Source organism: Tursiops truncatus, chromosome 5 (assembly GCF_011762595.2).
Source record: "Tursiops truncatus isolate mTurTru1 chromosome 5, mTurTru1.mat.Y, whole genome shotgun sequence".
NCBI lineage: Eukaryota > Metazoa > Chordata > Mammalia > Artiodactyla > Delphinidae > Tursiops > Tursiops truncatus.
In genome coordinates this window covers 72,314,841-72,342,680 of record NC_047038.1, presented here as the reverse complement: position 1 = coordinate 72,342,680, position 27,840 = coordinate 72,314,841, and the positions used below count along the sequence as shown (strand labels likewise).

The 27,840-nt window shown below is 48.0% G+C and overlaps 2 protein-coding genes across 6 annotated transcripts in view; one reads left to right on the top strand and one right to left on the bottom strand.

Annotated features, from left to right (window-relative positions):
* Positions 1 to 23,325, top strand: part of SCFD2 (sec1 family domain containing 2) — a 411,837-nt gene extending 388,512 nt beyond the window's left edge. For 2 of the 5 annotated variants that reach the window (XM_019928178.3, XM_033857010.2), the window contains one exon: positions 8,688 to 10,395. In XM_019928178.3, the coding sequence (XP_019783737.1) occupies positions 8,688 to 8,780 (93 nt within the window). In that variant the 3' untranslated portion in view covers positions 8,781 to 10,395. The other 3 variants (XM_033857009.2, XM_033857008.2, XM_033857005.2) reach the window with 3 other exon arrangements.
* Positions 16,557 to 21,390, bottom strand: RASL11B (RAS like family 11 member B). Its single transcript, XM_033857011.2, has 4 exons — positions 20,746 to 21,390; positions 20,078 to 20,134; positions 18,830 to 18,906; positions 16,557 to 18,039 (listed from the first exon to the last, which is right to left on the bottom strand). The coding sequence occupies exons 1-4, from the start codon at positions 20,885 to 20,887 to the stop codon at positions 17,569 to 17,571; spliced, it is 747 nt and encodes a 248-aa protein (XP_033712902.1). The 5' UTR covers positions 20,888 to 21,390; the 3' UTR covers positions 16,557 to 17,568.
* Positions 23,326 to 27,840: the final 4,515 nt, after the last annotated feature.

The following is a 27,840-nucleotide window of genomic DNA, read 5'->3' as shown; positions in this document are numbered from 1 at the left end:
TCAGGTAGGACCCTGGCTTACGTGGGGGACTGTCCACCACAGGCACACGGAGCCCAGGGGGTATTCCAGCCACGCCTGGCTGCTGGTCTGGGTGGGGAGCAGTGTACAGTGCCCTTGTCTCCCAGCTCCACCCACTCTGTGTATACGCACTCAGCCAGCCGAGGAGCCCCCACCTCTGCTGGCATCCGTAATCTGTACTCCGTAGTGCAGCACTCAGCGGGCTCACTGACTGCTTCCCGTTGCTGACAAAGCATCCTCAAGCAAACACGAATTCCTTGAGGACAGAGGCTGGGCCTTCCCAGGCCTGAGCACAGGGCAGGAGCTCCGGAAGCCTTGTGGCCTGACGGCCTGATGTGAGGCAGGAGAACTGGCTTGGTGTCAGGGTGGCCTGGACACCTGAGACGTAGAGAAGGCCTGGTTTCCGAGGGTCTCCAGACACCCTACTTAGGAAGGTGACCTGTATCTAGGGAGCCATGGTATGTTCTTGAACAAGGGAGTGGCCAGTCATTGGCTGTGACCATTCCTACCATTACTCACACCTGTCATGGTCATAGCTGGTGGAATTTCTGATAAAGTGGTAAATTCCGCCTCGTCTCACACCCTCTCTGTCCGCAGTGTTCAGGATCTGTTTGGTGAGCAATTGCCTTTTTGAGCAAGACATTGTTTTTTATCGGAAAGCACACTTCTCACTGCCCCTAACACGGTGGACCAAATTCTTAGCTCTTCCGAACAGCGATGCATTGTTAATAGCCTGCCAGACTGTTAATCCCCACTCTAAAAGGATAAAATGCAGACGTTTTCAAAGCCGTGTGACCTGAGTTTGACAGCAGAGACCTGACATCTGTAGTGGCTCAGTGGCTCGGCTGCAGTCTGACTGACCTTGTGCTCGATCATCTGCAGAGAGAGTGGCTCAGAGAACCTGGGGCTTCAGAAGCAACCTTGCCTGCTGCTGTGTCACCGCTGCTGCCTCTAACTCCTGGGCCACACAGAATCTACGAGCAGATCAGCCTCTTCCCTCCTCCACAGGTCTTCCCCCAGGGCCACTCTTCTCCAAACCGAGTATCTTCAGTTCTTCCAGCTTCCCCACCCCAGCCCGTGCCGTGGACCCGAGTGCCTCAGCTCCCGGGCAGCTCTCCTGGGCCCCCAGGTCTCTCCCTCTCACGCTCACTTACAACTGAGCGCCCTTGCCATGGGCTGATCAGTGCAGAGGCCCTGGGGCCCCCTCCTCCTCCTACCACGGCCCCTCCCTGCCGCTGGGCCTTTATTGAATACTAGAAACCGTACTTGCATTATTGAAGCATAAGATAAAAGCAGCTTTTCTGTAGACTACGCCAACCTGTTACTGATTCTGGGATTATGGACAGCTAAAACCACTCTGTCTTTTGTATCAATTGCTATGATCCATACCTACTGTATATCAACATGGGTGCTTTTTGGACCCAGGTGCAGGAACTTACAGTCTCTTAAACTGGATTAGTCAATTATCCAGTAAACATTTATTGAGCATCTACTCTGTGCCAAGCACTGTTCTTTGTGCTGAGGATAGAGCGGTGACCAAGCCAGACTCGTTCCTGCTTTCATGGAACTTACATTCTAATAGTAAGTGATTGACTGACATTAAACACGGAAGCTCCAGCTAGACATGAGTGTTCCGGGAACATAGGCAGGTGCTGTGATGGGAATACCTGGGGGCTTGGAGGCAAGAGGTTCCTTCATACGGCACCGGCTTCCCCTGGAGCAGAAGGCTGGTGAGCTGAGATTTGCAAGGCATCCGGGGATCTGCTCTTCAAAGGAAACTGCTGATAGAAGTCACTTAAGGCACATCCAGAAATGAATTCTCTTTTACAAAAGATGGTAAGGATAGCATGAAACAGTGGAATCCAGAAACCGCATTAGCAGCTGCTAGTCCTAGAGGATGGTTGCTATACTCTAAAATGGGGTGTTTTCTCCGCTCTCCATCTGTGGTGCTTGGTAAACGTGCTGAGAGAAAGTGGGCAGCTGGAGAAGGCCCTCCTTCCTGACTACAAAAAAAAAAAGGATCAAAGAGGCAACCTCTCAACCCCACTGCAAACAGCCACAGCCATGAGCAGGAGAGTTCGCGGGCTTGCCCTGGTCTGGGGTGCGTGTGCTCAGCACCGACCTCTCTCATTCCAGACAGCTCTGCAGGCTGAACCCCGTAGCTGGGTCGTGGCCAAGAGGCCAGCAGAAGCCTGCGATTGTGGGAGGAAAATAACAGGGAGGGACCCCTCCGGAAAATACAGGGAAAGGCCAGCTCAGGAAACAGAGGAAGGCCGAGTGACCAAGCCGACCCTGCCATCACGCTCTTCATGGGCTGGTACACGTTGCCCAGCCACACTCTCATGTGCATCTCCATTTCTGGAGCTGAACATTTAGTGAGAATGTAGGAGGAAAAAAAAATTAGACCCGGAAATATGCTCATACGCGTACAATTTTGCACAACCGTGGAGGTTCAAGGATACCTAAATCCTGGATGTATACCATAGCTCCAGGTTATTCTAAAATTTGAAGCCCCAAAGAGAAGAGTCAAGCCACTTCCTTTTCTTTTCTTGGTCTACATTTAATTTGTTCTGAAGTTTCTTACTCTAAGGAAAACGTCAGTGAGATTCAAAATTTTTATGTTTACCTGAGTTAGCTTAGGCCCTTATCATTTGAACTATTAGACGGCATTACACATGTTCGTATTGTTCCTCTTAACATTACCCTTCATTCCTACGCACTTCATGTGTCTTTGATACTTGCAGCAATCCACGTAACAACGCTGAAGTCATTTACAATGGAAGGTTTTTGTTCTTGTTGTTTTCCCTCAAGAGACTTCTTTTTGAACAACCATCATGAGGGACAAAAGCGAAGAGGCATCTGAAATCTCATCAGGTTCCTCAGGAGAGCCTAAGCACAGCACACTCACCCCTCAGGCAATGAGAAGGCAGTGAGTTTTCCAGAAAGCTCGTCATGTCTGTTTAATTAATCCACTGCCCCACTGTTTTAACGATACAAACATTTTATGTTTAACACACGTGTGTACGTGCGTGTATACATGCAGCACCTGTGCTAATGGGGGTGAGTGGTGCCTTGAATCTGACATGTGCTCCAAAACCAGTTCATCAGCTGGATGAATATGCGTGTTGGTACCTGTGCGTATTAGTCGCTTTTACTGGGAAGCATCTCCCAAGGTCAAAAGAAAAATAGAGAAAAACTATTTTTTACCCCCCTCTCCTTTCACTTCACAATGTTAGAAACCAGAGGGATATGGAGTCTAAATCCTGGGTTGCCAGCTTCCCCCTGTTCAGCAGAAATGGAACAGGAAGATGCTGGCACCTACAAGTTACGGCCCGGAGAAGCAGAAGGTGGAGAGAAAGCTAGCAGGCTGGGTCACTCTCGCAGGAGCCAGGGTGGGCTGAGGACAGAGACAAGATGCCCCTCCTTCAGCTGGAGTAGAGAGCCTGTGTGGAGCCCCAAAGGCAGCCTTTTAGGGGCTTGGTTCAGAGGCACCCTGGTGTCCTTCACCCTTGCCTCCCCGATGGAAATTTTCATCAGTGCCCTTGGTTGCCTGGGAAAACGCCAGTCCTCCGAAAGGAGCTCTAGTGCTTAATTTACCTCATATCACACATTTGATGACTATGTTCATAAAATTTAAATTTCATATCCAACAGGCCAATTTCAGATTGCTTTAAGCATTTTCTTTTTCATTTTTGAGTGCCATTTCCCCCCATTTAGCTAACTTTTTATAATTTTAAGGACTATTTCAGTCAAATAAGGCAGAAATGCTTTTTGTCGAATACGCTCAAAAACAGAAAATGCTCAAAAGCGTTCTGAAGAACAAAAGACGCCTAAGATGTGAAAATGCTTAAGGACCATCAGCTATTATACTATAAAGGAAATATTAGTGATGTGATCCTGCTTGTTCTTCAAAATCGGAATTTTAGACAAGTGGGTTTTCAGCTGAACTGATTTGAAACAAATTTACGCAGAGCTATTTGAGATACCAGAGCCTGCTGGTGTGAAAAACTTCCTGCTGGCTAAACTCACTGCCTCCTTCCTAGTCTTGTTTTTGTTCATTCATTTAATCAGTCATTGGCTAACTCACTATATCGAGGACCTGCTAGGTATCAGGCACTGTGCCAGCACACTACAAAGAAACAAGGAATACAATGTGATACCAACAGCCATGGGAACATCCTCAGTCTTCAGAGAGGGGTGGTCTGGGAGGGCTTCTGGGAGGTGGTGATGCCTGAGTCGATTATTGAAGGATGATTAAGAGGACTTCAGGCAAAGAGTTGGTAACTCTTGTTCCAGATGAAGAAGCGTCCCCAAAGTGCCATTTGTGAAACTGCAGATCATTTAGGGTGGCTGGAATGTGGAACCAGTGGTGAGGGGTGTGTGGTGGCCAGGGGGTGTGGTGGGGTGTGGAGTACTGAACGGCCATCAGTCTCTAAAGTCCTGGAATGCTCTCTAAGACGGTTGGACTGACAGATTTTTGGTTTGCGGTTACCATGAGGTTTTGATACAGCAGTCTATATACATACAAGATTGTTTTAAGTTGCCGGCCTCTTCATTTCAAGTGCATTTCCAACATCCTGCATTTTGATATCATATTTGTGTCTGGAGGATTTCCTACCTTTACTGTATGTTTGCCTTTACTCCTGAGCTTTCCCATTCATAATTTTCCCTTTTCTAGTTGTGGCCTTTTCTTTTCCCTCTAGAGAAGTTCCTCTAGCATTTGTTACAAAGCTGGTCTGATGGTGCTGATTTCTCTTAGCTTTGTCTGTAAAACTTTTGATTTCCCCATCCAGTCTGAATGAGAGCCTTGCTGGGTAGAGTAGTCTTGGTTGTTGGTTTTTCCCTTTTATCACTTTAAATATATACTGCCACTCCCTTCTAGCCTGCAGAGTTTCTGCTGAAAAATCAGCTGATAATCTTGTGGGGATTCCCTTGTATGTTATTTGTTGCTTTTCCCTTGTTGCTTTTAACATTTTCTCTTTGTCTTTAATTTTTGTCAGTTTGATTAGTATGTGTCTTGGTGTGTGCCTCTTTGGTTTTATCCTGTATGGGGCTCTCTGCGCTTCCTGGACTTGAGAATGTTTCCTTTCCCAAGTTAGGGAAGTTTTCGGCTATTATCTCTTCAAATATTTTCTCAGGCCCTTTCTCTCTCTCTTTTCCTTCTGAGACCCCTGTAATATGAATGTTGGTACATTTTATGTTGTCCCAGAGGTCTCTTAGACTGTCCTTATTTCTTTCATGCTTCTTTCTTTATTCTATTCCACAGCACTGGGTCAGGCTTATAAATGGTAGAGAGAAGGCAGTCAGGATTTTAAACCTGTGAATAAATACAATCAGATTTACACTTGGGGAAGATGGCTCTGGCACGTTTATCTCCTCTGAGTCCACCCCAGTGACTGCTGTGAGCTGAATAGAGGGAGTGCAGCAGAGGATGAGAATAGTGAAGATGGTGATGATAATGAAGACGATAACAGCAGGTACCATGTTAAGCCCCTCCAGAGCCTGTCATTGTGCTAAGTATTTTCTATGTATGTTCACATTTGATCCTCGTGATAATCGTGTGAGGTGGATATCATTATTCCCACTTTATAGATGAGGACTTGAGGCTCAGAGTGATTAAGCAGATTCTCCAGGGTCCATCGTCTGGCAGGTGGCCAGCTGGGGCCCAGCTCAAACTGGACACTCCTAAGTCTGTGCTCTTAACGACTGTACTATCCGGCGAGAGTCCTTGGTCCCAGCTTCCTCCTTTCCTCCCCTCCTCAAAGACCCCCTCAGTTACTTCACAGGCTGCCTTTGTTTTCCATCTGCTTCTTTTCAGCCCTCCACAGGGCATGCCCCAGACACCCTCAGGTTTAGCCCTCATGCTGTCTAAATACCCATATGTCTAGATGTGAGGGTCCTGGTCCTTGGTTCCAGCTTGGTGGAGGTGACCGAACCCATAGTCACTGCCAGCCGTGACTGAAAGCCCGGCACACGGCCTGAGAGTGACAGATTCTTTTAGCTTAGTTATCACTGCTCTAGAAGTGTCCACATCAACCGAGTCTACAGCCCTTCCCCTCCAAGTTCCTCAACCCTGTTAATAAGACTTAACCATCCTGTGGGACTCAGTCTAGCCATTACACTTGCCCTCACCTCAGCCAGGGAGGAATTCACCGTCTTGGCATTGGAACTAAGGCTGGCAGCGGTGGTGGAACCTGGCGAGCAGGAGGGCAGGGGAGGGGCTGTGGCCTTCAGCTTCCCTGGCCTCTCCTACCTCTCAAGAGTCTATTCTTATGCAAAGGATTTTTGTCTTTATGTGTGCATTTTTTAAAATATCTGAATAAGGGATTCTTAACTTGTCTGTGAGTCCTAGTTATCCACCTAAACCTCACCTAAAACTATATTCAGCATCTTGTGTGTACACATATGCATATCTTTCTAGAGAGTTTTTAGCTTTCATAAGATTCAAAAGGAGGCCTATGACGCAATCACAAAACACAACCAAATAGCAGCTCGGAATTTCTGAGCACCTCACGTGCTCCGCGCGCTTGGCCTTCTGCAATCCTTGCCACAGTGCTACGAGCTCGGGGCTGTTGCTTTTCTTCTGGGAAGGATAGAGTGAGGCCCCAGGGGAAGTGACCCTCCCCAGGGCATGTAGCCCATCCGCGGTGGAGGCGGGCTCTACTAGCGTCTGGTGAGCGTGCAGGTCTGGGCACCGCCATTCTCAACCATCTGTTGGACCTGGCCCAGAAGCCCCCGAGGAGTGAGTAGAGACCCTGTCCTCTCTCTCCAGAGCCACATATTCAAATGGTATCTACACCATGTGATAAGGGGGTGCTAATATTCACTGTCTGCCCTCAGACTCTCATCGCATGGCTTTCTAGGAAAGATGTGAGCACAGATTGCAATGTATTTTTTTCTGCCAGAAATATGACTTGGCTGACATTAGCCATATATTTTCAAGGAAAATTCTCTTTCAAAAAATAGTAACATCACTGCTTTCAAAGATTAATTTTTGTTTTAAACAGAAAACTTTTTAATAACCTCATTTCTTTAACAACAACAAGCACAAGAACATTATAAAATGCTTCCTTCTCTCCTCCCCTCCCTCAGCTTCTCCTCCACATTGGAGCGTAGGCTCTGGTTTTGGCCAGTGAGTTGGTTAATTCTTTGCTTTGGTTCCACCTGGGATAGCTTTGGGGGTGGGAGGGGTAGAGAGTGAGGTGTGAGTGCCAACTTGCTTCCCCGCAAGAGGCCTGGCCAGGCGGTTTGGCCCCTTGAAGCCAGGCCTGCTGCCGGCCTGCGACCCCCCGCGCTCAGGGGCTGGGCTGTGGCATCTGACTCATACCTCCTTCCCACTTCCCATAGTCACCCCCTTATCTACTGGGTGTGCAACCCCTGCCTTGGCAAAACCTTACCAGCCTGACAGAGCGCATCACTGCTCCAGCCCAGCCCTGGGAAACGAGCTCTCCCAGTGCTGCAGAGGGAAATCTGCCCCAGAAGAACAGCCCAGTCTCAGGGAAGCAGAGAGGGACATCACGACGACAGGCCAGAGAGGCCCAAAGGTCCATGTGGACTAGGGAAGTAAGCAGCCTTCCCAGAGCCCTTGATGATAGAGGAGTGACCAGACAGACGCTTGGATGCTGAAGCCAGCCTGCCTGGGTTGGAATCCTGACTCAACTGCTTCTGCTTCCTGTGTGTCCTTGGACAAGTTGCTTAACCTTTCTGTACTTTATTTTGCTTATCTGCAAAATAGGAGTAATATATGTACCTACTTCATAGGGTTGTTATGAAGATTAAATGGATATTAAATGAGATCATCCTCAGTGCCTGGCCCACCATAAGAACTAATAAATATTAGCAGATATCATCATTATTATCATCATTGTTATGGGTCAAACGGTGTCCCTCCCAAAAGATGTTAAAGTCTGAACCCCTAGTACCTGTGAATGTGGCCTTATTTGGAAATAGGTTTTGCAGATGATCAAATTAAGATGAGGTTATTAGGGTGAGCTCTAATCCTATATGACTGTGTCCTGATCAAAGGGGAAATGTGGACACAGAGACAGACACACGTAGAGGGAAGACAATGTGAAGACATAAGGGAGCTTAAGAGGGAAGATCCTCCCTCACAACCCTTAGAAGCAACCAACCCTGCCAACACCTTGCTCTTGGACTTCTGGCCTCCAGAAGTGTGGGACAGTAACTTTCTGTTATTGAAGTTTGGGGTACTAAGAAATTAATACAGCCGTCATCATTATCACGCACAGCGACAGCCAGCTCTTGAGTGTGCCTTCTCTCTTTCCCTGAAGGAGCAAAGGCTTCCTAGAAGAGGGAGAGACCTCTCTGTTGAGGTCACATTACTGGATCACAAAGCAACGGTCTGATCAAGTTCAATTCAGCAGCGAGGTGGTGGCTGGGCTCAGCCCTGCTCAGTGCCCACTGGTTAAAGGCTCAACAGACGCAGCCCACCGTTCCTCCAGCCATCCTTCCCAGCCTGTGCGCCCTTCCTTACACCCAGGATGCTAGCATCCGGTGGCGTTCAAGCTGCCGCCTTCTGCCTTTTTCTCCACAGTACCCACTCCATGCCTTCCCCCAAAGAAATGTGTTGCATTTTATTTCTCATCATCTAATAAGCTGGGATTGGCTCTCCTAATTGTCTGCGGTGTGTTTGCCCCTCCCGTTGTTAGGTAATCGTGCTGTCCACGCGACTCCTAAAGCCAACTAGTATCCCTGAACTGTTATTTACAACTGACCGGCTGCATCCAGACCTTGGCTTCTGAGGATCTGCTGAGAAGAGGAGACCTACCCGAGCTGGAAATCCCAATACTACTTTCTGTCCCCATCCAAGATATGCCTCCCAAACCAGTGTCCCTGTTACTAATCGTGGGTATGACTGAATTATGCCCGAAGAATCTTTTTTTTTTAACATCTTTATTGGAGTATAATTGCTTTACAATGGTGTGTTAGTTTCTGCTGTATCACAAAGTGAATCAGCTATACGTACACATATATCCCCATATCCCCTCCCTCTTGCATCTCCCTCCCACCCTCCCTATCCCACCCCTCTAGGTGGTCACAAAGCACCGAGCTGATCTCCCTGTGCTATGCGGCTGCTTCCCACTAGCCATCTGTTTTACATTGGGTAGTGTATATATGTCCATGCCACTCTCTCACTTCGTCCCAGATTACCCTTCCCCCTCCCCGTGTCCTCAAGTCCATTCTCTACGTCTGCGTCTTTATTCCTGTCCTGCCCCTAGGTTCTTCAGAACCTTTTTTTTTAGATTCCATATATATGTGTTAGCATACGGTACTTCTTTTTCTCTTTCTGACTTACTTCACTCTGTTTGACAGACTCTGAGTCCATCCACCTCATTACAAATAGCTCAATTTCATTTCTTTTCATGGCTGAGTAATATTCCATTGTATATATGTGCCACATCTTCTTTATCCATTCATCTGTCGATGGACACTTAGGTTGCTTTGCCCAAAGGATCTTGATACCCACACAGTGAAGTACTTTGCTGGCATTGCTGAGATTCTAAAAAAAAAAAAAAAAAAATCATTTTTCTAAAGGCATCAAACTGCCTTTCAGCTGGCCTAATTCATGTTAATTCCACTTTATCCTTAACCCTCTCTCTGTGATCTTTCTGATTCCGCCTGCAAGTTCATTCATTCTAAATGAGTGCCTGTTGGTGAGTATTGGTAGATTACAAGACGTTTGATCCGCAGTTGCTCAAGGAGAAGTTCCCCATGCTTTAGAATCGTGAGTGTGAGGAAAGTTTGGTTTTTAAGATTATGTAGCTGAGGAGGGAATGCTGCAAACAGGAGCTGAGGCTTTGTTTCTGTCTCGATCTGAGACATTTCTGAAAAGGCCCGAAGGGAGGGGTAGCGGCTAGGGCCGTGCTGATTGTCTGCCTGTGTTGTAAATCGCCTGCCTGTACAAAGGGCTGCATTGTTCCAGTTTGCTTACTGGGCAGGGCTGCCAGCCTGCTTGGAACAGGAGTGGGAGAGAGGTTGATTGGAGGGCTGTGCCTGCCTGTAGAAGGTTTCGTCTCCTCCCCAAGGAAGGCCCCAATAAGGACACCTAGTCCAGGGAGTCTAGGTTGGAACCTCAGCCCCCATGACGTTTGTGATACCACATTTCTATAGAAGTATAAAGCTTTCTTTTCTGTGAGTCTAACGCTTCCTTCTAGCCGTAACAGAAAAACCTAGACTGACAGAGTGAAATTATATAAGAGCTCCAGCAAAAATGAACTGCTTGGAACCCACACACTTGTAGGTGTATAGTTCATGGAAATTTCTAACATCTCTGAAAGAAGTTTGTAATAAAGAGACAGAGCTGCAAAATTAGTGGCTAGTGTGGGTTAAACAGAGGAAATAAAATGTAAACCGAAACATTCACGTGTCTCTGCTTTTAGTGCTCTACAAAACACTGTTATGAGAAAACTGTGAGGTTGGAAATCATTTTGAGATGTCATTGCAGCAGGTTTTCTAGACACCAATGTTCTTTATTTTGTCCAAGTATGTTTTCCACCTAACACCAGTTCCTTCACGGTGCTGAAATACTGGAGACCTCGGATGCTTCTTCCATTCCACTCAGTTAGAAGTTTGAATTTGAGTAAGGAAGAAAATGGCAAATAGCCCCAAAGAGATGATCATTAAAGCAAAGATCACTCGTTTCTAAAAATAAAGAAGTAATCTGGGGGCTTCCCTGGTGGCATAGTGGTTGAGAATCTGCCTGCCAGTATAGGGGACATGGGTTCGAGCCCTGGTCCGGGAAGATCCCACATGCCGCAGAGCAACTAAGCCCGTGTGCCACAACTACTGAGCCTGTGCTCTAGAACCCGCGAGCCACAACTACTGAGCCCGTGTGCTACAATTACTGAAGCCCGCGTGCCTAGAGCCCGTGCTCCACAACAAGAGAAGCCACTGCAATGAGAAGCCCGTGCACCAAAATGAAGAGTAGCCCCCGCTTGCCGCAACTAGAGAAAGCCCGCACGCAGCAACGAAGACCCAACGCAGCCAAAAATAAAAAAAAATTTTTAAAAAAAGAAGTAAGCTGTTGTGTGTCTCCAATCTGCATTCATTCATTCATTCATTCCCAACTATCCAGCGGTATGTACCAGGCACTCCAAGAGCTTCTGCCCATGATATGGGGAAGGAGAGCGGCGCATCCCGGACACAATGGCTCTCACAGAACGAGCAGCTGGTGCTTCTCCTGACACTCGAGCCCTGTGTGAGGATCTGCTCAAGGATCAGTGTTTGTTTTTTTTTTTTTATTTTGGCCTTACCCCATGGCTTGCAGGATCTTAGGTCCCTGACCAGGGACCGAACCCAGGCCCTCAGCAGTGGAAGCCCAGAGTCCTAACCACTGGGCCGCCAGGGAATTCCCGAGGTTAAGTTTTAAACCATATGTCTATATGCAAAGGAAACTTTCGGGAAATAGAAAAACCGAACTGCTAACAAGTGGTTCCCTCTGGGAAGCAGCATATTATAGGAGGACTAAGAAAAGGGAACGTCTCGCTCTCAATATATTTGTGTCATTTGAATATGTTTCACGGTAGACATGTATTTGTGTTTTACTTCCGTGCCTTGAATGTATTTTTACAAGTTAATTTTCTCTTTTATAAAAGAATATTCAAAAGCTTCTCATCTGAAATGATAAACAGAGGAAGTTTCTGATTGTAAACATTATCATTCAGCAGTTACTATGTCCCGAAAATGCTCTCAGTACTAGATTAAATATGGTCCTGAGTGATGGGGGGAACATGAAAGGTTGAGTTTATCATCGTCTTTTTCCATCTCTGTGGTCGCTGGTTGGAGGAACGTAGCGAGGCAGACAATCAGGTAGCGGAAGGCTTTGGAGGAAATGTAAGCTGAAAGAAGACCCTGGGGATCAGAGTTTAGTTTGAATAAGAAGGTGGGAGGCACAACTCGGTGTAAATCCTGCAAAGAGCCTTTACCAGATAAGAAAAAAGAGGGGACTCTGGAAGTAGCACATCGGGCCCCTGGGCGGAGCTTCCCGAAACCTCTCTGGCATTGCCTTCTTCTTGGGCTCACTGCCCGGGGGAGGAGAGGGTGGGGGAGAAACGATCGTGCTCTTGGTGTCCTGTGAAGGAGCAGTGGTTAGAACAGAGCTCCGTAGTTTTGTCTGGGTTTAAGTCTCAGCTCTGCCACTCGCAGCAGTGTGTCCCTCTCCAAGCCTTAGTGCCTCCATCTGTAATCCTGATAGTAGTGAGTGGTACCTACCTCATGAGAGGGCTGCTGTAGGGGGACGCCGTCCCTAACACAGCCTGCACAGGACACCACCAAGGAACTCACCCCACAAAATGATAAAGTCTCAAAAGGCGGATAATGTCAAATGAAGAGAAAATCTGGAAGCATTCCCAGGGTCCACAAGGAGACGAGAAGACGGAGGAGGAATAATGCCCTGGTCCCACCTACTTCCAGGATGATACAGCCCAGAGGCCAGGGGCAGCGCCTGGAGCCCCATCCCATGGCTTGGATTCCAATCCCGCCTCCTCCGCACAATGGTTCACTTCTCCTGGTCTCAGCTGACTATGAATTGGACAATGATAGGACATACCACGTTGAGTTGTTGTGAGAATTAAAAGAGTGAATACGTGTAAAGCATTTAGAACGTGGCACTTGGCAAGCTGGCTAAGAGCACAGAAGAATCACCATGATTGGCAGCTAACGTCTAACGATTGCCCATGCAGAGCCCTGTCCCTGAGAGAACTTTCTCCATCCCTAATGTTAGCTACAGAGTAGTTATGTGGACTCTGAGACTGACACCCTGACTGAACCATTTCAACCTCATCCAAATGCACCAGTTCTAAAGGGATTTCCCCCCCGCCAGATGTCAGCCACCTGAAGGTGGCTTAAAAGGCCGAGCTGGGTGTTTACTGTGGTTTCTCCTCTCTCCGCCTGGGTCTGAGTGTTCACCCCCTAAACCCTGGCTGGTCAGAGCCAAAACAAGCACAGACAAATGAAAGCCTTCTGCCAAGGATCTCATCAGCCACTCTTCATATACACAATTGATAGAGGTGTAACTACTCCTTAGCGATTGACTTCCACTTTTGTAAACCCTCCTTCTGGAGTCTGCTTCCCAGCAAACATAGCAGGCACGACAGGTGTTTGGAGGTACGGCAGCCAGGGGTTGTCCCCAGAGGGCTGGGGCCTATGGATATGGCTCCGTCGACCCCAGACCCCTCCATTACAGCGTTACCCAATAACAAAGACTTCCATCAGGCTCGCCCCAAGACTACTATTATTTATTAAACCCCGGTTACCAGAAACAGAATCCCAACGACAAATAATCCAGGATTACAAATATCGTCTGCCATTGCTGCCCAGGAAACATTAAGAGAAACTCCATCTCTATTTTAAGAGACAAAACCAGACGACGGGGGGTATGTGAGAGCAGAGGTATGAGGGGTACTTGTTGGGATCTTTGCCACAATCAGCGATAACCCCCATCCTGTGCTCTTCTCACCAAATTAGGAGAGTCATGAGGACAATAAGAACTTTCTGGAAGTTTCTCCTTTTAGACTCTGAAGGGAGTGCAGAAAACACCAGTTCTCCTGGGTTATTTATTGTAACAAATAAAGCCCTGTCATTGGTCGTGGCCACTGCCAGGCGCCCTGTCTTGAGTTACCGGCAGAGACTTGGCCGGGCAGCCCGACCCCCGCTGGTGCAGCCCTGGAGTTACCCAACTGCTCGCCCCTGAGGGATCTGCCCAGAGGCTTGTGCGTTTGTCCAGAAAGCACATCTGCTTTCTCCCCTGCAGGGTGTAACATGAATGTCGGAATCCTGCTTTTCACCAGAACGAGGGGCTCACTGTAGGCAGGCCCGCAGCTCTCGAACCTGGGGCTCAGGGCAGCCCGGTGGCCGGGCGCTGACAGGGAGCCATCGTGGTCCCCGGCGCAGCGCCAGGCCCGCCGCAGAGTGTTCGGATGGTTTTGATTTGCGGCAGGGAGGAAGCTCGAAAGCCAGACATCTCGACGGACAAGGATCCGGTGCTGAGGCGGACGGGCTGTGGGCTGTGCTGGCCCCCGCCCCAGCCTGGACGTCTTTATTACTGAGCTGGGACTGCAGGCCAGTGTGCAGCAGGCTGATAGCAAGAGCAGATGTGGCCGCGGCAGCCAAGCGGGGCCACGAGCCCAGGGTAGCAGCAGGGAGGTGGAGGGAAGCCCGACAGGGACCACGGGCCGGGCAGGGAGGGCCAGCGTCTGCAAGCAGAGGAGGGGAGAGCTCCGTGCACTGGGGGCTTTGCTTAGAGGAGCCGGGGCTGGGCAGCGGAGGGCCGGCTGCCTGGTGTCTAGGCCGTGGCATCAGGCAGACGTGGCGGAGTCCTGGATCCGAATCCGCCACTTAGGAGCTCATCCTTCTGAGCCTCCCTTCTCCGCATCTGTAGCAGGGACTGAAAATGGACTGTGGGGTTGGTGTGGAGAATGGAAGTTATTTCAAGTACCCCTACAGTGCCTGGCACAGAGGTTTTCAGAAACAGTGAATGTTACCGCCTGTGTGACCACAGCTTTCATCTCTCTGAGCCTCAGTTTCCTCATCTTTAAACTGGCGGTGGAATTATTACCTTCCTTGCAGGATTCTTCAGAAGATTCAAGGAGGTGGATTATAATCTGGGCACACTGTAAATGCTCAGTAAACTCTGATTCCTTTCTCCATTCCCCTGCACACACCCACACAACCCTCCCTTCCCCTACCCAGGTGGGAGAAGGCCATTTCTCAGTGCCGTATGATTATAGAACAGAAATTAAAACCAAAGAGGAATTCAGAGTATGACGAAAGGGATGAACAAAGGTAAAGAAATATGAAGCTAAATTCATGAGAAGAAAACATGGTGTATTCTAGAACTATAAATAGTCAAGTCAGCCTGAGACAGTGGACAGAACTGGGACTTGGGTGGTTTCCAGCTGGGAGTCAATCTCTCTCTCCCAGAACGGCCTCCAACAAACCACTTTATCCCCAGGGTAGACTGGAGCCCTGAGACCCTTTCAACGTGAATTTCTAAAATGAAACGTAAGAGACCGAGTCCAGTGCTGTGGGGACGTGAGGGGCAACGGGGAAGTGCCAGGAGGTCAGGAAGGGCAGCTCACAAAGGAGGAGAGGCCTGCCGTGAGGTCTGCAGGCTCTTGGAGCAGGTGGAAAGGAGAGGAGGAAGCAGGGCGCCTCTCATAGACAGAGGACGTCTGGCGCCACTCAGCACCTTTGCAAGATAAAGCCCCCGGGACAATTCATCTTCTTTAATTCCAGAACATGGGTAGAAGACCATTGGTAAGTATATAAAGATGAACCTCTCACTCACCGGACATTACTAATAGAGCCACACAGAATGAATGAAAACAAACGTGAACAGAATCTAGTCAGAGATCCTTGTCTCACTGCCTTTGAAATGAGACGTTTTTAGAATCTCATGTGAGCACTGTTCCCTCCCTCACCCCCCCTCACCCCAACACCTTCTCAGAGGTTCGGTTAGGCTTGAAGTGTAGAAAATTGCTCTCCATGTAAGGAAGGTTTGGGACATCACCAGAAGCCCCGTCAAGAGCAGGCAGGACACTTACCCTGTGGGAAAACAGATTTGAAAATCTGGTACCATTCCGTAGTAGGCCCTCAACTATTCATTATGGCTGCTTCTCTTGGTCCCAAGGCCCCCTATATGTGGCAGTGGCCCATATATGAAATATTATAAAGGACTAAGAAAATCGAATATAGTCAGAAGACATTGATTCATGCCCTTTGTGTGAACTCGAGGACATCACTCGAAACTCAGAGCGTTTTTCTCATCTGTAAAATGGTCGTATTACCTCCCCCGCCCTCCCCACTGGTTTATCCTGAGGGTTAAATGAGATCAGGTGTGTGAAAGCACTACACAGACAAATATAAGGTGTGACTGTTTGCCCATAAAGGTGGTGACTCACTTAGCTTGTATGAAAGGCCTCCCAGGCTCGGAGGGAAGCCGATGAGAGGCCTGGCAGTTTGAGCACATCACCTGGGGCAGGTGCTACATGGGAGGGGTTCCTGAACAGCCCCGGATCAACTGCTACGAGCTTCTGCAGGATGAGAACAGAGTGCACTTTCTGAAAGCAGCGTACCCAAGGAAGGTTTGCCGAATAGAGCACATGTGGAGAAACAGTGGTCTTGTGTAGAAGCGTGATCTTCACGGCTTAGCCAAGCGATCTCTGATCGACATAAAATATAGGGCCAGACATTTGTCTTAGGTTTACCTGGAGGATCAGGAAGGAAATGAATAGGAGATGTGCTATACTCTTGACTAGAAAGCAGCAGATTACAATTTACAACTCTCGCAGGCCGGGGCCTTTGACAAGTTATTTAACTTGTTTTCAAGCTTGTTTCCTCATCTGTAAAATGGGGATAAGAAGAGCATGCGCTTCAGTGGCTTGTTGTGAGACTTAAGTGCTCACCCCAGGAAGGTATCTTGCCCGACTCGACGTGCCCAAGAAGTACAAGGTGCCGAGTAATACTTTGTCTGAAGGACAGAAGGTGAACGTTTCAATTAAGACCAAGTCAGACGTCTCCTCTTTTAAAATGAGCTTTATTGTACATAAAATAAATTAATTACAGTTTAAGCCAAAAGCATGAGTGGCTTTTTAAAGTGCATCTGTGTAGGAGATTTGGCAGTCACCCCTGCATCTGTTCACTCGCTTTAAGATAGTGTTTCCGTAGTTAAGCCACAACTCGGCCAGGTCTAGAAACAACCCAGCGTCATTGCTGTGTTTACACAAATCAGACCAAAATAAATGGACACACTTTGTTTTTCTGTACCTGACGCAACGATTAAAAAAAAAAAATTATACAGTCTCACAATTACTCAAAGTCTGGGGCTGAAGAGTTTGTGTTCTCAACCACTCAACACGTACCCAACTCAGCATACTCACCCCATGGCAGGAGGATGCAGGCCCATAAGCTTACACACATCTGTATATATAACATTCGGCCCATAAACTCCACCCTTTTTAGTGGGGTGGGGTAGTATTTTCTCCTTGTTCATTAAAAGAAAAAGAAATCTGGGTATCCTTCAGGTTAGAAGGGCATTCTATAAGGAAGCGTATTCCAGAGACACATATACTCACGTAAGAAAAGCAATTCTTCCTCTTGGGAGGAGGGAAAAAAAAAAAAAAAGGAAAAGAAAGAAAGAAGAAAAAAAAAAAGAGGAAAGCCTGTGAATGCTTAATCCATTCTTTCATTCCCAACGTAAATCACATCAATATATTGGCTGAAATTACAACTGACTGTCATTTACAAGGTAGTTAACAAAATCCCCAGCGATCGTGCCCCGTCCCCACTCCGGAGGAAAAGACATGGAGGATGTTTCACGTATTCGGAGGGTGGCAGTGGGCTCGTTCAAGCTGCATCAGTTCTTTCCCCCTGCTCAGGACAACGCTTCCTCGTCTGCAGCAGTTCCATGGGCCCTCCTGGCCCCTCTGCTCCAGCCCTTCCTGGAACCATGAATAACGGCCAGCATCCAACATTCCTGCAGAACCTCGGGCCTCTTCCCGGGAAGACCAAACCCCCTCGAGCAGCTCGGCGTCAGACAGAGGTGACAGTCCTGACTTTGGCAGAGAGCGCTTGCTTGAACCTCCTCTTCAGGTCCTGCATGTTGGGGGACTTGGGCCTGGGGATGAGGGAGGTCCGTCGCTTCTCTGGCGTGCCACTGGGCTGCTGTTTGTGACTCACTTCCTTGCACAGCACGTGGAAAGCGCTGTAGACGTCGTTGTCGTTCTCGCTGACGGACACCTCGTAGAAGGAGCAGCCCAGCATGCTGGCCAGCTGCAGTCCAAGCTGAGGGTCCACCTGCCTGATGTGCAGCAGGTCGGCCTTGTTGGCCACGACGACCACGGGCAGCCGAGTGCCCGGGTGCAGCTGCTGCACGTGCTGGTGGAGCGGACCGGTGAGTTCGTAGCTCTTGTAGTCGGTGATGGAGAAGACGATCACCACAGCGTCTGCCCAGCGGATGCATCTATTCAGCTGCTCGGTGCAGCTCAGGCCGTTCTCGTGGACCTGAAAGAGAGGGATGACGGCAAGGTGAAGGGTGAGGGCCGGAGAGAGCCCTGGCTCAGCTGGAGAGAGAATTCAAAAAGCCCTTAGCGGGAACACCAGGTTGCAGGCCGTAAACAAGTTCTATCCCCCCCACGCTTCAGCTTTCTCGACAATATGTTGATCCAGCTGCATGGAGCTGGAATAAATAACAGAGCAGCTCACCACACTCGAGTGGAAAATTGACCTGCAGAGAACTCCATGCAGAGAGACTTTGTAGTTGCATAAAATGGGAAATTAACTGGCTAGACAGTAAGTCTGGGGAAGTAAAGATAGGAGCTGGAAGCATTTAAACCTGGATAACTGCCCAGTTCAAGAGGGAAAAAAAAAAATACACACGCGCGCATGGCTCTTTGTCTATAGCGTAACTTTCCACCATATAAAAATGATTCCAAGTGTTTGGAGACTATACCTAGATGTTTGATTTCTAATGCCAAAAACACAAATGTAAAAACTGACCTTTTTAACCATAGCAAGGGCATTTTGCCAAATCCAAGTGTGTTTGGTTTGGTCTTTCCTGCTGGGTAGAATCCTCCTACGAGAAGATTTCTGCCCCTTAGCCAAGTCTCCCAAATTAAGCCAGGCTAAGACTGACCAACAGCCAGATACAACTGAAGTGTCAAACAACATATAAAAGCCTAGTGACTCCCCAAGTCTCTCTCCTCCTTCAGCAAGAGGTACTTTGGAAACAATCGAACAATTCCACGGCCAAGCAGACTCCCCTTTGATCTAGTCACATATCTCAGATACTCACCTGAATACCTGGAGTGTCTTGAACCTGAATAGCCAGGGTTTCACCTTCTATTTGGACTTGTCTGGTATAGAGATTACCTATAAAGGCAAAATTTCAAAAAAAAAAAAAGATTATGTCCTTCCTTCTTGTACAACTTTTAAAACATTGTGGGATATTTTTTTAACTTAGAAATTATAACCTGAACCAATGCACAAAAATATGCTGTAGTTTATTCTGTTTAATGGGCTTAGTTCAGATTTTTTTTTTAAACAACTGCAATTTTAACCCCGTTTTAGCAGGTTTATTAAAACTAGGACAAAGCTTGTACATTTTTGGAAACTTAGCTGTCGAATTTTAAACGAAGGTTCCATGTTTAGAGAATTTCCGTGAAAAAAATTTTTCTTGTTCAGCATGTGTGGAATTTGTTTTATTTTAGTACTTATCGCTCTTTGGCATAAATTTATATTCTAGCTATTAGATATAATGGTTTGGTGGGCAAATATTGTTAGTAAATTCACAACCAACATAATCAGTTGGAATACAAGTGTAACATAACATAGCTGACTCTACATCAAAGCACAAGGCTGCCATGCCTTATCTTGGGATGGTTTATATAGTGCGTTCCAAATAATCCCTTGTAGGTACTTCATATGGTCTAAGGAATTAAACAATTTGCTAACAGAGCATAGGTAGAAAGTCCTTAAGCCTCCCCAGTGGACATTCTTAATCACAGGGATTGAAAAAGTGTTCTATCATTTATTCAGGAACTCTCCTCCTAAAATTTTACCATTTAGTTATTTTTCTTTGTTAAGAAAAGAGAACTTTAGGTTTACAACTGCTCTCCTTTGGCCTTTGCTTTAAAAGGTCACCTCTGAAAGGCAGCCAGCAGAGAGGGTGAGGGGTAGGGGGAGGAGCTGGCCATCTTTTTTTTTTTTTTTTTTATGACTTTTGCAGGAGTGTTTTGAAGGGAGAGGCTCTTGAGTACAAAGGGTGCTTCCAACTGGGGTCCCTATAGTTAAAACATACCAAGGGGAATACTTTCAGGCACTTGATAAAATGATGAATGGGCTTGGAATGGAATGAGGCCAGATGGCAGTTATGGGAAGCGGGGGAGCACGGGACGGGGGCAAGGGAAGTTGCAAGTGGCAGGATCCCAGTGCTCAGACTGTCACTCTGAAGGAACCTGCCTGGTAGACACTGAAAAAAAAAAAAAGGGAACAGCAGTACTGGTGCAAGCTGAAAGCATTTTCCTCAAATACATTTCCTCACCTGCATTTCTTTCATAGTCACCGATGAATCGTTTGGTGAGGAACCGGACCACCAGAGCTGCAGGTCAGAAAAGAGAAGGGAAAGAGAGTTAACCTTGGCACAAGAAGTTAGGTTGGTCTCCACCCCTCCCCCAACCTAAAAAGCAACTCTCAGAGAAAGCCAGCCGACCACCACGTGAAATTCCTACCCTGCAGCGACGGGGAGGGGGCTGGAAGGCGTCGTGAATTATGGCTCTGTCCAGCTGGATGGGTCATTTGGTCCACCACCATCCTCGGAGCCCGGCTGAGCCACACCTAAGCCTTCCCGCAGACAAATGTCTTTCCTAACCTTAAAGAACTCCAGGAGAGGTTACGTTCACTAACTCCCCTTTCTGTGCCAGGGACTGCCAGAGGCTCAAGAACCCCAGAATTCGAATCCCCGTTGTGTCGGTGGTGTAGAGGGTCGTCTGGCCCTCAGCAGTTTGTTTCCCTCATCTGATGAAGGAGGAAAGTGGAAACGAAGATGGCTGAGGTCCCTCCCGAGGGGCAGCGGATCAGTAGGAGAGGGTGGGCGATCCGGCTGCAGCTCCCACCTCTCCCCCACGCCTCGTTTAACCGCAACTCTCAGTGGGGGCCGCCCAACTCCAGCCCCAGAGGTAAGCGGGTTCTCGCCGGAGCGCTAAGACTCACCTGTCTTGCCCACGCCACTGGCGCCCACCACAGCGATCTTGACCAGGCGGCGGCCCGCCGCCCCCAGGCAGCAATCGGCGGCGGCTACGCTGCCCGGGGCGGGGTACTCGGCGATAGTGCACATGTTCTGAATGAGGCGCATCGCCGCTTCGGCAGGGGCTTCAGCGCGCGGGACGGGACCTGCGAGACAGGAAGAGGCTCGCGCTACGCAGGAGCGGGCTGGTGCACCGGGCAGGGGGCTCCGCGGTATTAAAAAAAAAAAGAAAGAAAGAAAAAGAAAAAAAGCCCCGGAGCGGGCGCGGCGGGAGACTCCGGCTGGCTCGGGTTCCAGGCTGGGACTGCAGCAGGGCTGCGCGCGCGCTGTTTTCTCCGGGGCCGGCCCCACCCCTTGTTTCCCGCGGCCAATCCCTGGGCGCCCTGCGCGAGGCCCCGCCCCCGGCGCCGCTCTGCGCGCGCCACGCCCCTGGGGTCGCCCAGAGCCAGTGCGGGGCCCCGTGAGGCTCGGAGAAAATGGGGCAGCCGGCAACAGGAGGCAACGGGTGGGCCGGAGCCGACGGCGCAGCCAATGGCGGCCGCCCAGGAGGGCGGCGCCGGGCACGGGCCGGGGTTCCGCTGCGCCGGGATGGGGCACGTGCTGTGGCTGCGGGGTTGGGGGCGCCTCGGTCCCGGGAAGCGGGGCTCGGTCTGGGGGCGGCTGTGGGGGATGCCTCTTGGCCTGTCTGCCTGCCGTCCCCGAAGAGCGCGGCCTCGGACCTCCATTAGCATTCCCAGGCATCTGCACCCGCCCGGATGCCCAGCCCGCCCGCCCACCCACCCACTCCCCGCAGCCAACTGACTGATCGGCCAGCTCCGCCCACCCTCAGGGAACCTGCGCCCGGGAGGCCGGGGCCTCGAGGGTGTGAGCGCTCGGGGTCGCCCGTCTGGCTGCCCGGCTTCGTGCCTGTCTCCTTAATTTGGGTCGTGATTGTACTGACTTGGGTGCATCCGGAGTGGCATCCTGGATCATAGATTTGGCTACAGTGGCAATCAGTAACAAAGACCCCCGTACCCACTCCCCTGAAATGTGACTTTAACTTTGGGGAAAAATAAAGTCACCCAGTTTGCTCTAGCTCTTGTTGGCAGGGTGGCGGATCACTCACCCTCCGACAAGCTCACGTGAACACACATACGGTCGAGTGCATGTACAGCCTACCCAGAGGCAAATCTAGAAGTAATTATAGAACAAGCTTTCTAGCGCCTCACACGCACTCACACCTCCTCCAGGAGCTGTGAAAAGGAAAGCAACAGTTATCCCAGCTGTCTCTGGATACTGACTAGATTGGGAGGCAGATATCAGAAAGGGTCTGCACTTAGTCTCTGGTTATGAGGAATGGCAAGTTTACTTAAGTGACTTGATGCCAATTTGCGCTCATAAAATCCCAAGCTCCACCCCTTACATTCTCACCACAGAAAGGCATCTTCAGTGGTAGGCTGAATTCCCCATCCAAGCAACATTATGTTGCTGGAACTGCTGTAAAATGTCACCAAACACTCAGGCTGACCACCTCCCCATTCCCTCCATCTCGCCCCCTCTCCTTCCCACCCTCCTAACCTGGTGGGCCCCCAAATGTTCCAGAGGCTTTTATCCTAAAGACAAATGACAGCAAACACTGTGGCACTGGGTCCACACCCACGTTAAAGGTTGAAACGTAAAAGTAAAGTAAACCAATTCCCTTATCTACACATGCCAGGCATCTAGTTTGACTCCTCCTTGCAACCTTGACTTAATTGACCAGGTATTTGACAGAATTTATGATGCAGACCCAGTTCAGACGTTGAGATGAACCCTCGGGCCTATCACGGTTTAGATGTTTGCAGGAATTCAAGGACGAAATAGGAGAGTAATCTCAAATGGCTCAGCAGCAAGTCTTCTAGGATGGGCAACATAATTAGCAAGGTGCACAACCTTAATAAACACGAGAAAAGGTTGACTTCTGGGGAGGTCACAGGAATGAAAGAAATTCAGCCATTTGAGTCAGAAGGGAAAAGAGTATATCCAAAATGCACTATGTTTTTCTGCATGGTTTAAATCAAACTTGAATTTTGCTCTTCATAAAAATTGCAAAAATGCACTATGTTTTTTGCCATAAAATCAAACTTAGCAAGACTATAATTACAGGTAACCATGTACTTTTCAACGCCCCCTCCCCAGGAAAAAAAAGCCTGTAATTCTGTCATGCTTATGTGGTAAAATAATTATGTAGTCTAAAGTTTTTGTTCAACTGCTTTTTACACACACACACCACACACAGAGACATGACGAAAGTTGTCAAGGGGAATTTTGCTTTGAATCATTTTAGCTTCTGGGGCTTGATTTTCAGTACCGTGAGCCTGTACCAAGCCTGTGATTCTTCCGTCTGAAACACGAAGGCTGAATTTGGTATTCTTATTTTAGGTCTAAGAGATCTGGCTGTGCTTTAAAGAACACAGAAAAGAAAGAAAGAAGAGAAAGATGGAGAAAATCTCTTCAAATTCCAAACATCTAGCAAATAGCCCACCTCCATGCCACTCTGCCTCAGTGGACGACACGAGAGCTACCCCTTCTAAGAAATTCATAGAATTAATAAAAAGGAAGGGGAAGGGGCAGGAGAACTGATATACATTGAAGTCTTGTTTTATTTCAGGCTGTGGGCTAGGGATTCAGCAAACAAAAATCTCCTTTTACCTTTTACCTCTTCCTAAGAGGTAGGTGTCATCATTACCTCCTGTTGCAGTTTTCTGTTGCTGCTTTAGATGTCCAAGATGCCTTCTTCAGTGACATGTCTGCATTTCAGTTGGAATGGCTGGAACAGCTGGGACTGGCCAGTATCTCTCCCTGCCTGCCTCCCACTTTGGTTAGCTCAGGCCCCCTCCCAGCATGGCAGGTGGCTTCCCTTAGAAGGAGTATTCTAAGAAAGGAAGCGGGAGCTGTCAATGTCTTAAGGCCAGTGCATGGAAACTGGCACAGCATCACTTCAGCTATATTCTGATGGTCAGTCCCAGAGCCCACCCAGATTAAAGGGCAAGGGGCATAGATCCCACCTTTAGAGGGGAGTAATGTCAAAGAATTTGTGGCCATCTGTAATTCACCACCCTTCCATTTTATAAATGAGGAAACAAAGTCTTGCTTTAAAACTCCTTCAGGGTCATATATCCTATAAAAAAACAGAGCCAAATCTGAAAAGGATGAGTAACACAGAAAATATCCGGGATGTTCACAATGAGATGGTCTCCTGTGATGCCATGCTATAGTGGTTAAACTGTTCTCTCTCTCTCGGCATCCACCTCTGGTTAACCTAACACACTAGAAATGGAAAGGAAGGTGGGTGTGAACCCACCATTTCCTCCACACTTTTCTCAGCATCCCAAAGAACATAGGGGCCAAACAAAGGAGAGTTTGGGCCCTACCTTACATTTAATTTTCAATTATAAAAGAGTATAATGAGATTCTTTTTCAACTGATGGCTTTGAGACCACTGTTCAAGACCACTGTTTTCGTTGCTTTTATGTACTCTGTATTGACACCCCTCTCTGCTTTTTTGAACTGTTTTCCTACAGCCTGGCACAGGGATTATTTACTGATGTCACTTGCTCAGATCGTTTTCCATTCTTTAGTGAGAGCACCTCAATTTTCCTTTGGAAAACTCCCCTGCCCCATTCTCATGTTGCTCTGATGATGGCAATGGGGTGATACCAATCCCTAATTGCAGGAGTAGATACCAATAAGCCTCAGGGATTCGTTCAGGGCTGGGCCAGTGAAATATCTCCCTGAGAGTTTTGTTTGTTTGTTTTTTGCGCTACGCGGGCCTCTCACTGTCGTGGCCTCTCCCGTTGCAGAGCGCGCAGGCTCAGCAGCCATGGCTCACGGGCCCAGCCGCTCCGCGGCATGTGGGATCTTCCCGGACCCGGGCACAAACCCGGGTCCCCTGCATCGGCAGGCGGACTCTCAACCACTGCGCCACCAGGGAAGCCCCTGCCTGAGAGTTTTGCTGGGGGAAGGGGTGCTTCATTTGCACTGATGTTAATCAGCTGGTAGAAAGTGAGCCTGGAGCTCCAGGTAACCATCCTGCCACCATGTGGGGAAGTCTGCCTCAAAATGAAGCCAACCCACAAGAAAGCAAAGTTGACAGGCAGAGAGGCAGGACCCTGATGGCATCTTTTCTAGCTCTGCATTCAGCCATACCTCAAAATCCAGACTCACTCCTTGAAATTCCCAGTTACAGGGGTCAACACAGTTGCTTTCGAGATTAGGCTCGTTTGAGTTGGATCTCTGTCACCTGCACTGAACACGGCTTCACACACCCTGTTTGTGTGCAATTGTGGTCTCTGCACAAGCATCAGCAACATCCCTCATTCAGAAATCTGAGCTCGGCCATACCCTGCAATCTATAGAAATACGCACACAACTGAAAGGATATTAGTCCATCCAGACAATGGAATATTCAGCACTAGACAGAAACGAGCTATCAAGCCACAAAAAGCCATGGAGGAAGCTTACATGCATATGACTGAGTAAAAGAAGCCAATCTGAAAAGGCTACATACTGTATGATCCCAACTTTATGACATCCTCCAAAAGGCAAAACTAAGAAGAGCAAAAAGATCAGTGGTTGCCATGGGAACCAGGGATGGAGGGATGAACAGGTGAAACACAGAGGCTTTTTAGGGCAGTGAAACTACTCTGTATGATACTACAGTGGTGGTTACATGTCTTTATACAGTTGTCCAAACCCATAGAATGTACAACACCAAGAACGAACCCTAATGTAAACTATGGGCTTTGGGTGATGGTGATGTGTCACTGTAAGTTCATCAGTTGAAACAAATGTACCACTCTGGTGAGGGATGTTGATAACTGGGGAGACTCTGTGTCTGGGGGACGGGGCACGGGCTACATATGGGAAGTCTGTACCTTCTGCTCAATGTTGCTGTGAATCTAAAACTGCTCGAAAAATAATCTATTAAAAAAAATATATATATATATATGAAAGGGCATCTAGTCCAACTTTCTCCTGCAGTATCCCTGCTAAGAGTTTGTCCAACCTAATCTAGAATTCTTCCAGTGATGGGAAGTACTCACCATCCACAGCAGCACATTTATACTGAGCTGTTATCTTTTCTCCTAGAGCCCCCTTCCTGAAAGGCAGACATTGGCATCCTCACCAGCTTTCCAAACACCTGATCCATTGCTCCTTTGCCTTCCATAGTAGTTTGGAAAGGACTAAAGGACTGATAAGGGAAAAGGAAAGGTGCTTGCCTATGCATGGACATGTAAAGGAACAGGAAACACCAGAGATGCGTCGCCTGCATCTTCACTAAGGATGAGTTGTGATAGAGTTTTTATCATTCAATTTTAAAAATGAAAAAGAACCATGGCTCAGAAGCAGCATCTGATGAAAGAGGGGAGAGAATTCATTTTGAGCTGCTCATTTTCTAAGAGCTCTGTAAGCGTGGAAATAGAAAGAGATAGAAGTAAGCGTAATGGAAGGTCTTCACCCAATGGCTCTGTGCACCATGTGTCGGATGTCTTGCAGTTCTATGGATTCCGCTACAGAGAGCTATGCCTGGTACACAGTGGGGATGTGATGATTTTTTTATATTGTCAACCTTCTTTTTAGTAGAGGCTGGGATGAAAGGTAGAATCACTAAGTTCAAAAGGCAAAGGAGGGAAGGCAGATTGGAACTCAAATAAAAAGAACACAACACACACACACACACACACACACACACACACACCGCTTGCCATTAGAAAGATCACCAACTGACCAGAACACTTTAACTTTGAAAAAAGTAAGATCTTTAAGTTCCTCGAATGGGCCTTCCCTCCCCTCCGCATACCTTGGTCGGTTTCTATGGTAGCAAATGGCCCACACTCCCCCCTCCCTTTGCACACTCAGGAAGAAAGAAGGACTAGTGTTCTACAGTTATATTCCCTTGCTACTCTATCAGGTTTTATCTTTCTTATTCTGGAAGGTTTCCTCCACCCTCTTTCTCTATTTCAATGTAATATATAAACTGAAGGTAAAAGAAAAAGTGGAAATAATTCTCCTTTTCATTCAGGGCAAAATCTGAGATTTTCTTCTCCTCTCAATGATTTAAGTCTTAATAGCCGAAGTCGTTTTTCTGGCAACACAGAAGACCTATTTGATAAGTAATCTGGTGGCAAGAACTCAGAATATATTCAAGTTTTAAACATTACTTGGAACAGCTAGTGAATTTTCACTGTGTTTTCACGGAGAGTAGGGAAACTCACAGGGCTCGTTTTCCCAAAGCCTTTTAAAACGTCGAGCATTAGGAACTGACGGGACTGCATTGCTGATAAAGCCATGGTTAGGAGTTCTCGTCATTAAATGAAAGGTCTTAAAATATTGGAGCTAGACAGTGCTGACTTTCTCTGAGATCATTTCTTCTTCTTTTCTCCAGTGGAAAGAACCCTTCAAGCATACAAGGATCCTGCCGCTTCTCTCTCCAGCCCATCACTTGTACAGAAGACTAAGGAGCCGAGGGGCATAAGTATCGGTCCCCCAGAAATGATTGCTCTTGGGACACTTGACGGGCTACTGGGATCAGGTGATACGCACAAACAGAAATGGTTCAGAAAGATTCAGACAACTGAGCCAATTGTTTAGCAGAATCTTTGGTTCCAAATTCCTCCGTAGATTGGACACATCTAATATTTGCCCTCCGACTTTCCCTTGGGGTGCTAGAAAGTTCACCTAAGGACACTTCAGGCCTCCTTATTTGTCTTTGCAGAGAAGACAAAGCCTCTCCTCACAGCCTCCACTCCTTAGCATAATGTTCGAAGCTAAAAGGAAATCAAAACTTCATACCTATCCACCTATGTTATGAGAGAACAAGCTTCACTTTCCTCCATTGCCTGAATCACCTGGATGGTGGAATGAAACCTTGTTTGGGGCCAAAGCCACTGATTCTCGTTGCTTTGTCCGGCTCTCAAAAATCACAGGAACCATCAAATCCTTTCTAAGCTCTCATCAGCCTCCCTGGCTCAGGGTATTCAGGAGTATCGAAAATATCATGGGTCATAGTGTGAACTATAGAAATGGGGCCCCAAGGTAGC

Coding starts and splice junctions, on each gene's coding strand:
- RASL11B (XM_033857011.2), bottom strand. CDS start 20,887: ATGCGCCTCATTCAGAACATGTGCACTATCGCCGAGTACCCCGCCCCG. Junction 20,135..20,745: donor CAGTGGCGTGGGCAAGACAG/GTGAGTCTTAGC, acceptor TCTGACCTGCAG/CTCTGGTGGTCCGGTTCCTC. Junction 18,907..20,077: donor TGACTATGAAAGAAATGCAG/GTGAGGAAATGT, acceptor TTGCCTTTATAG/GTAATCTCTATACCAGACAA.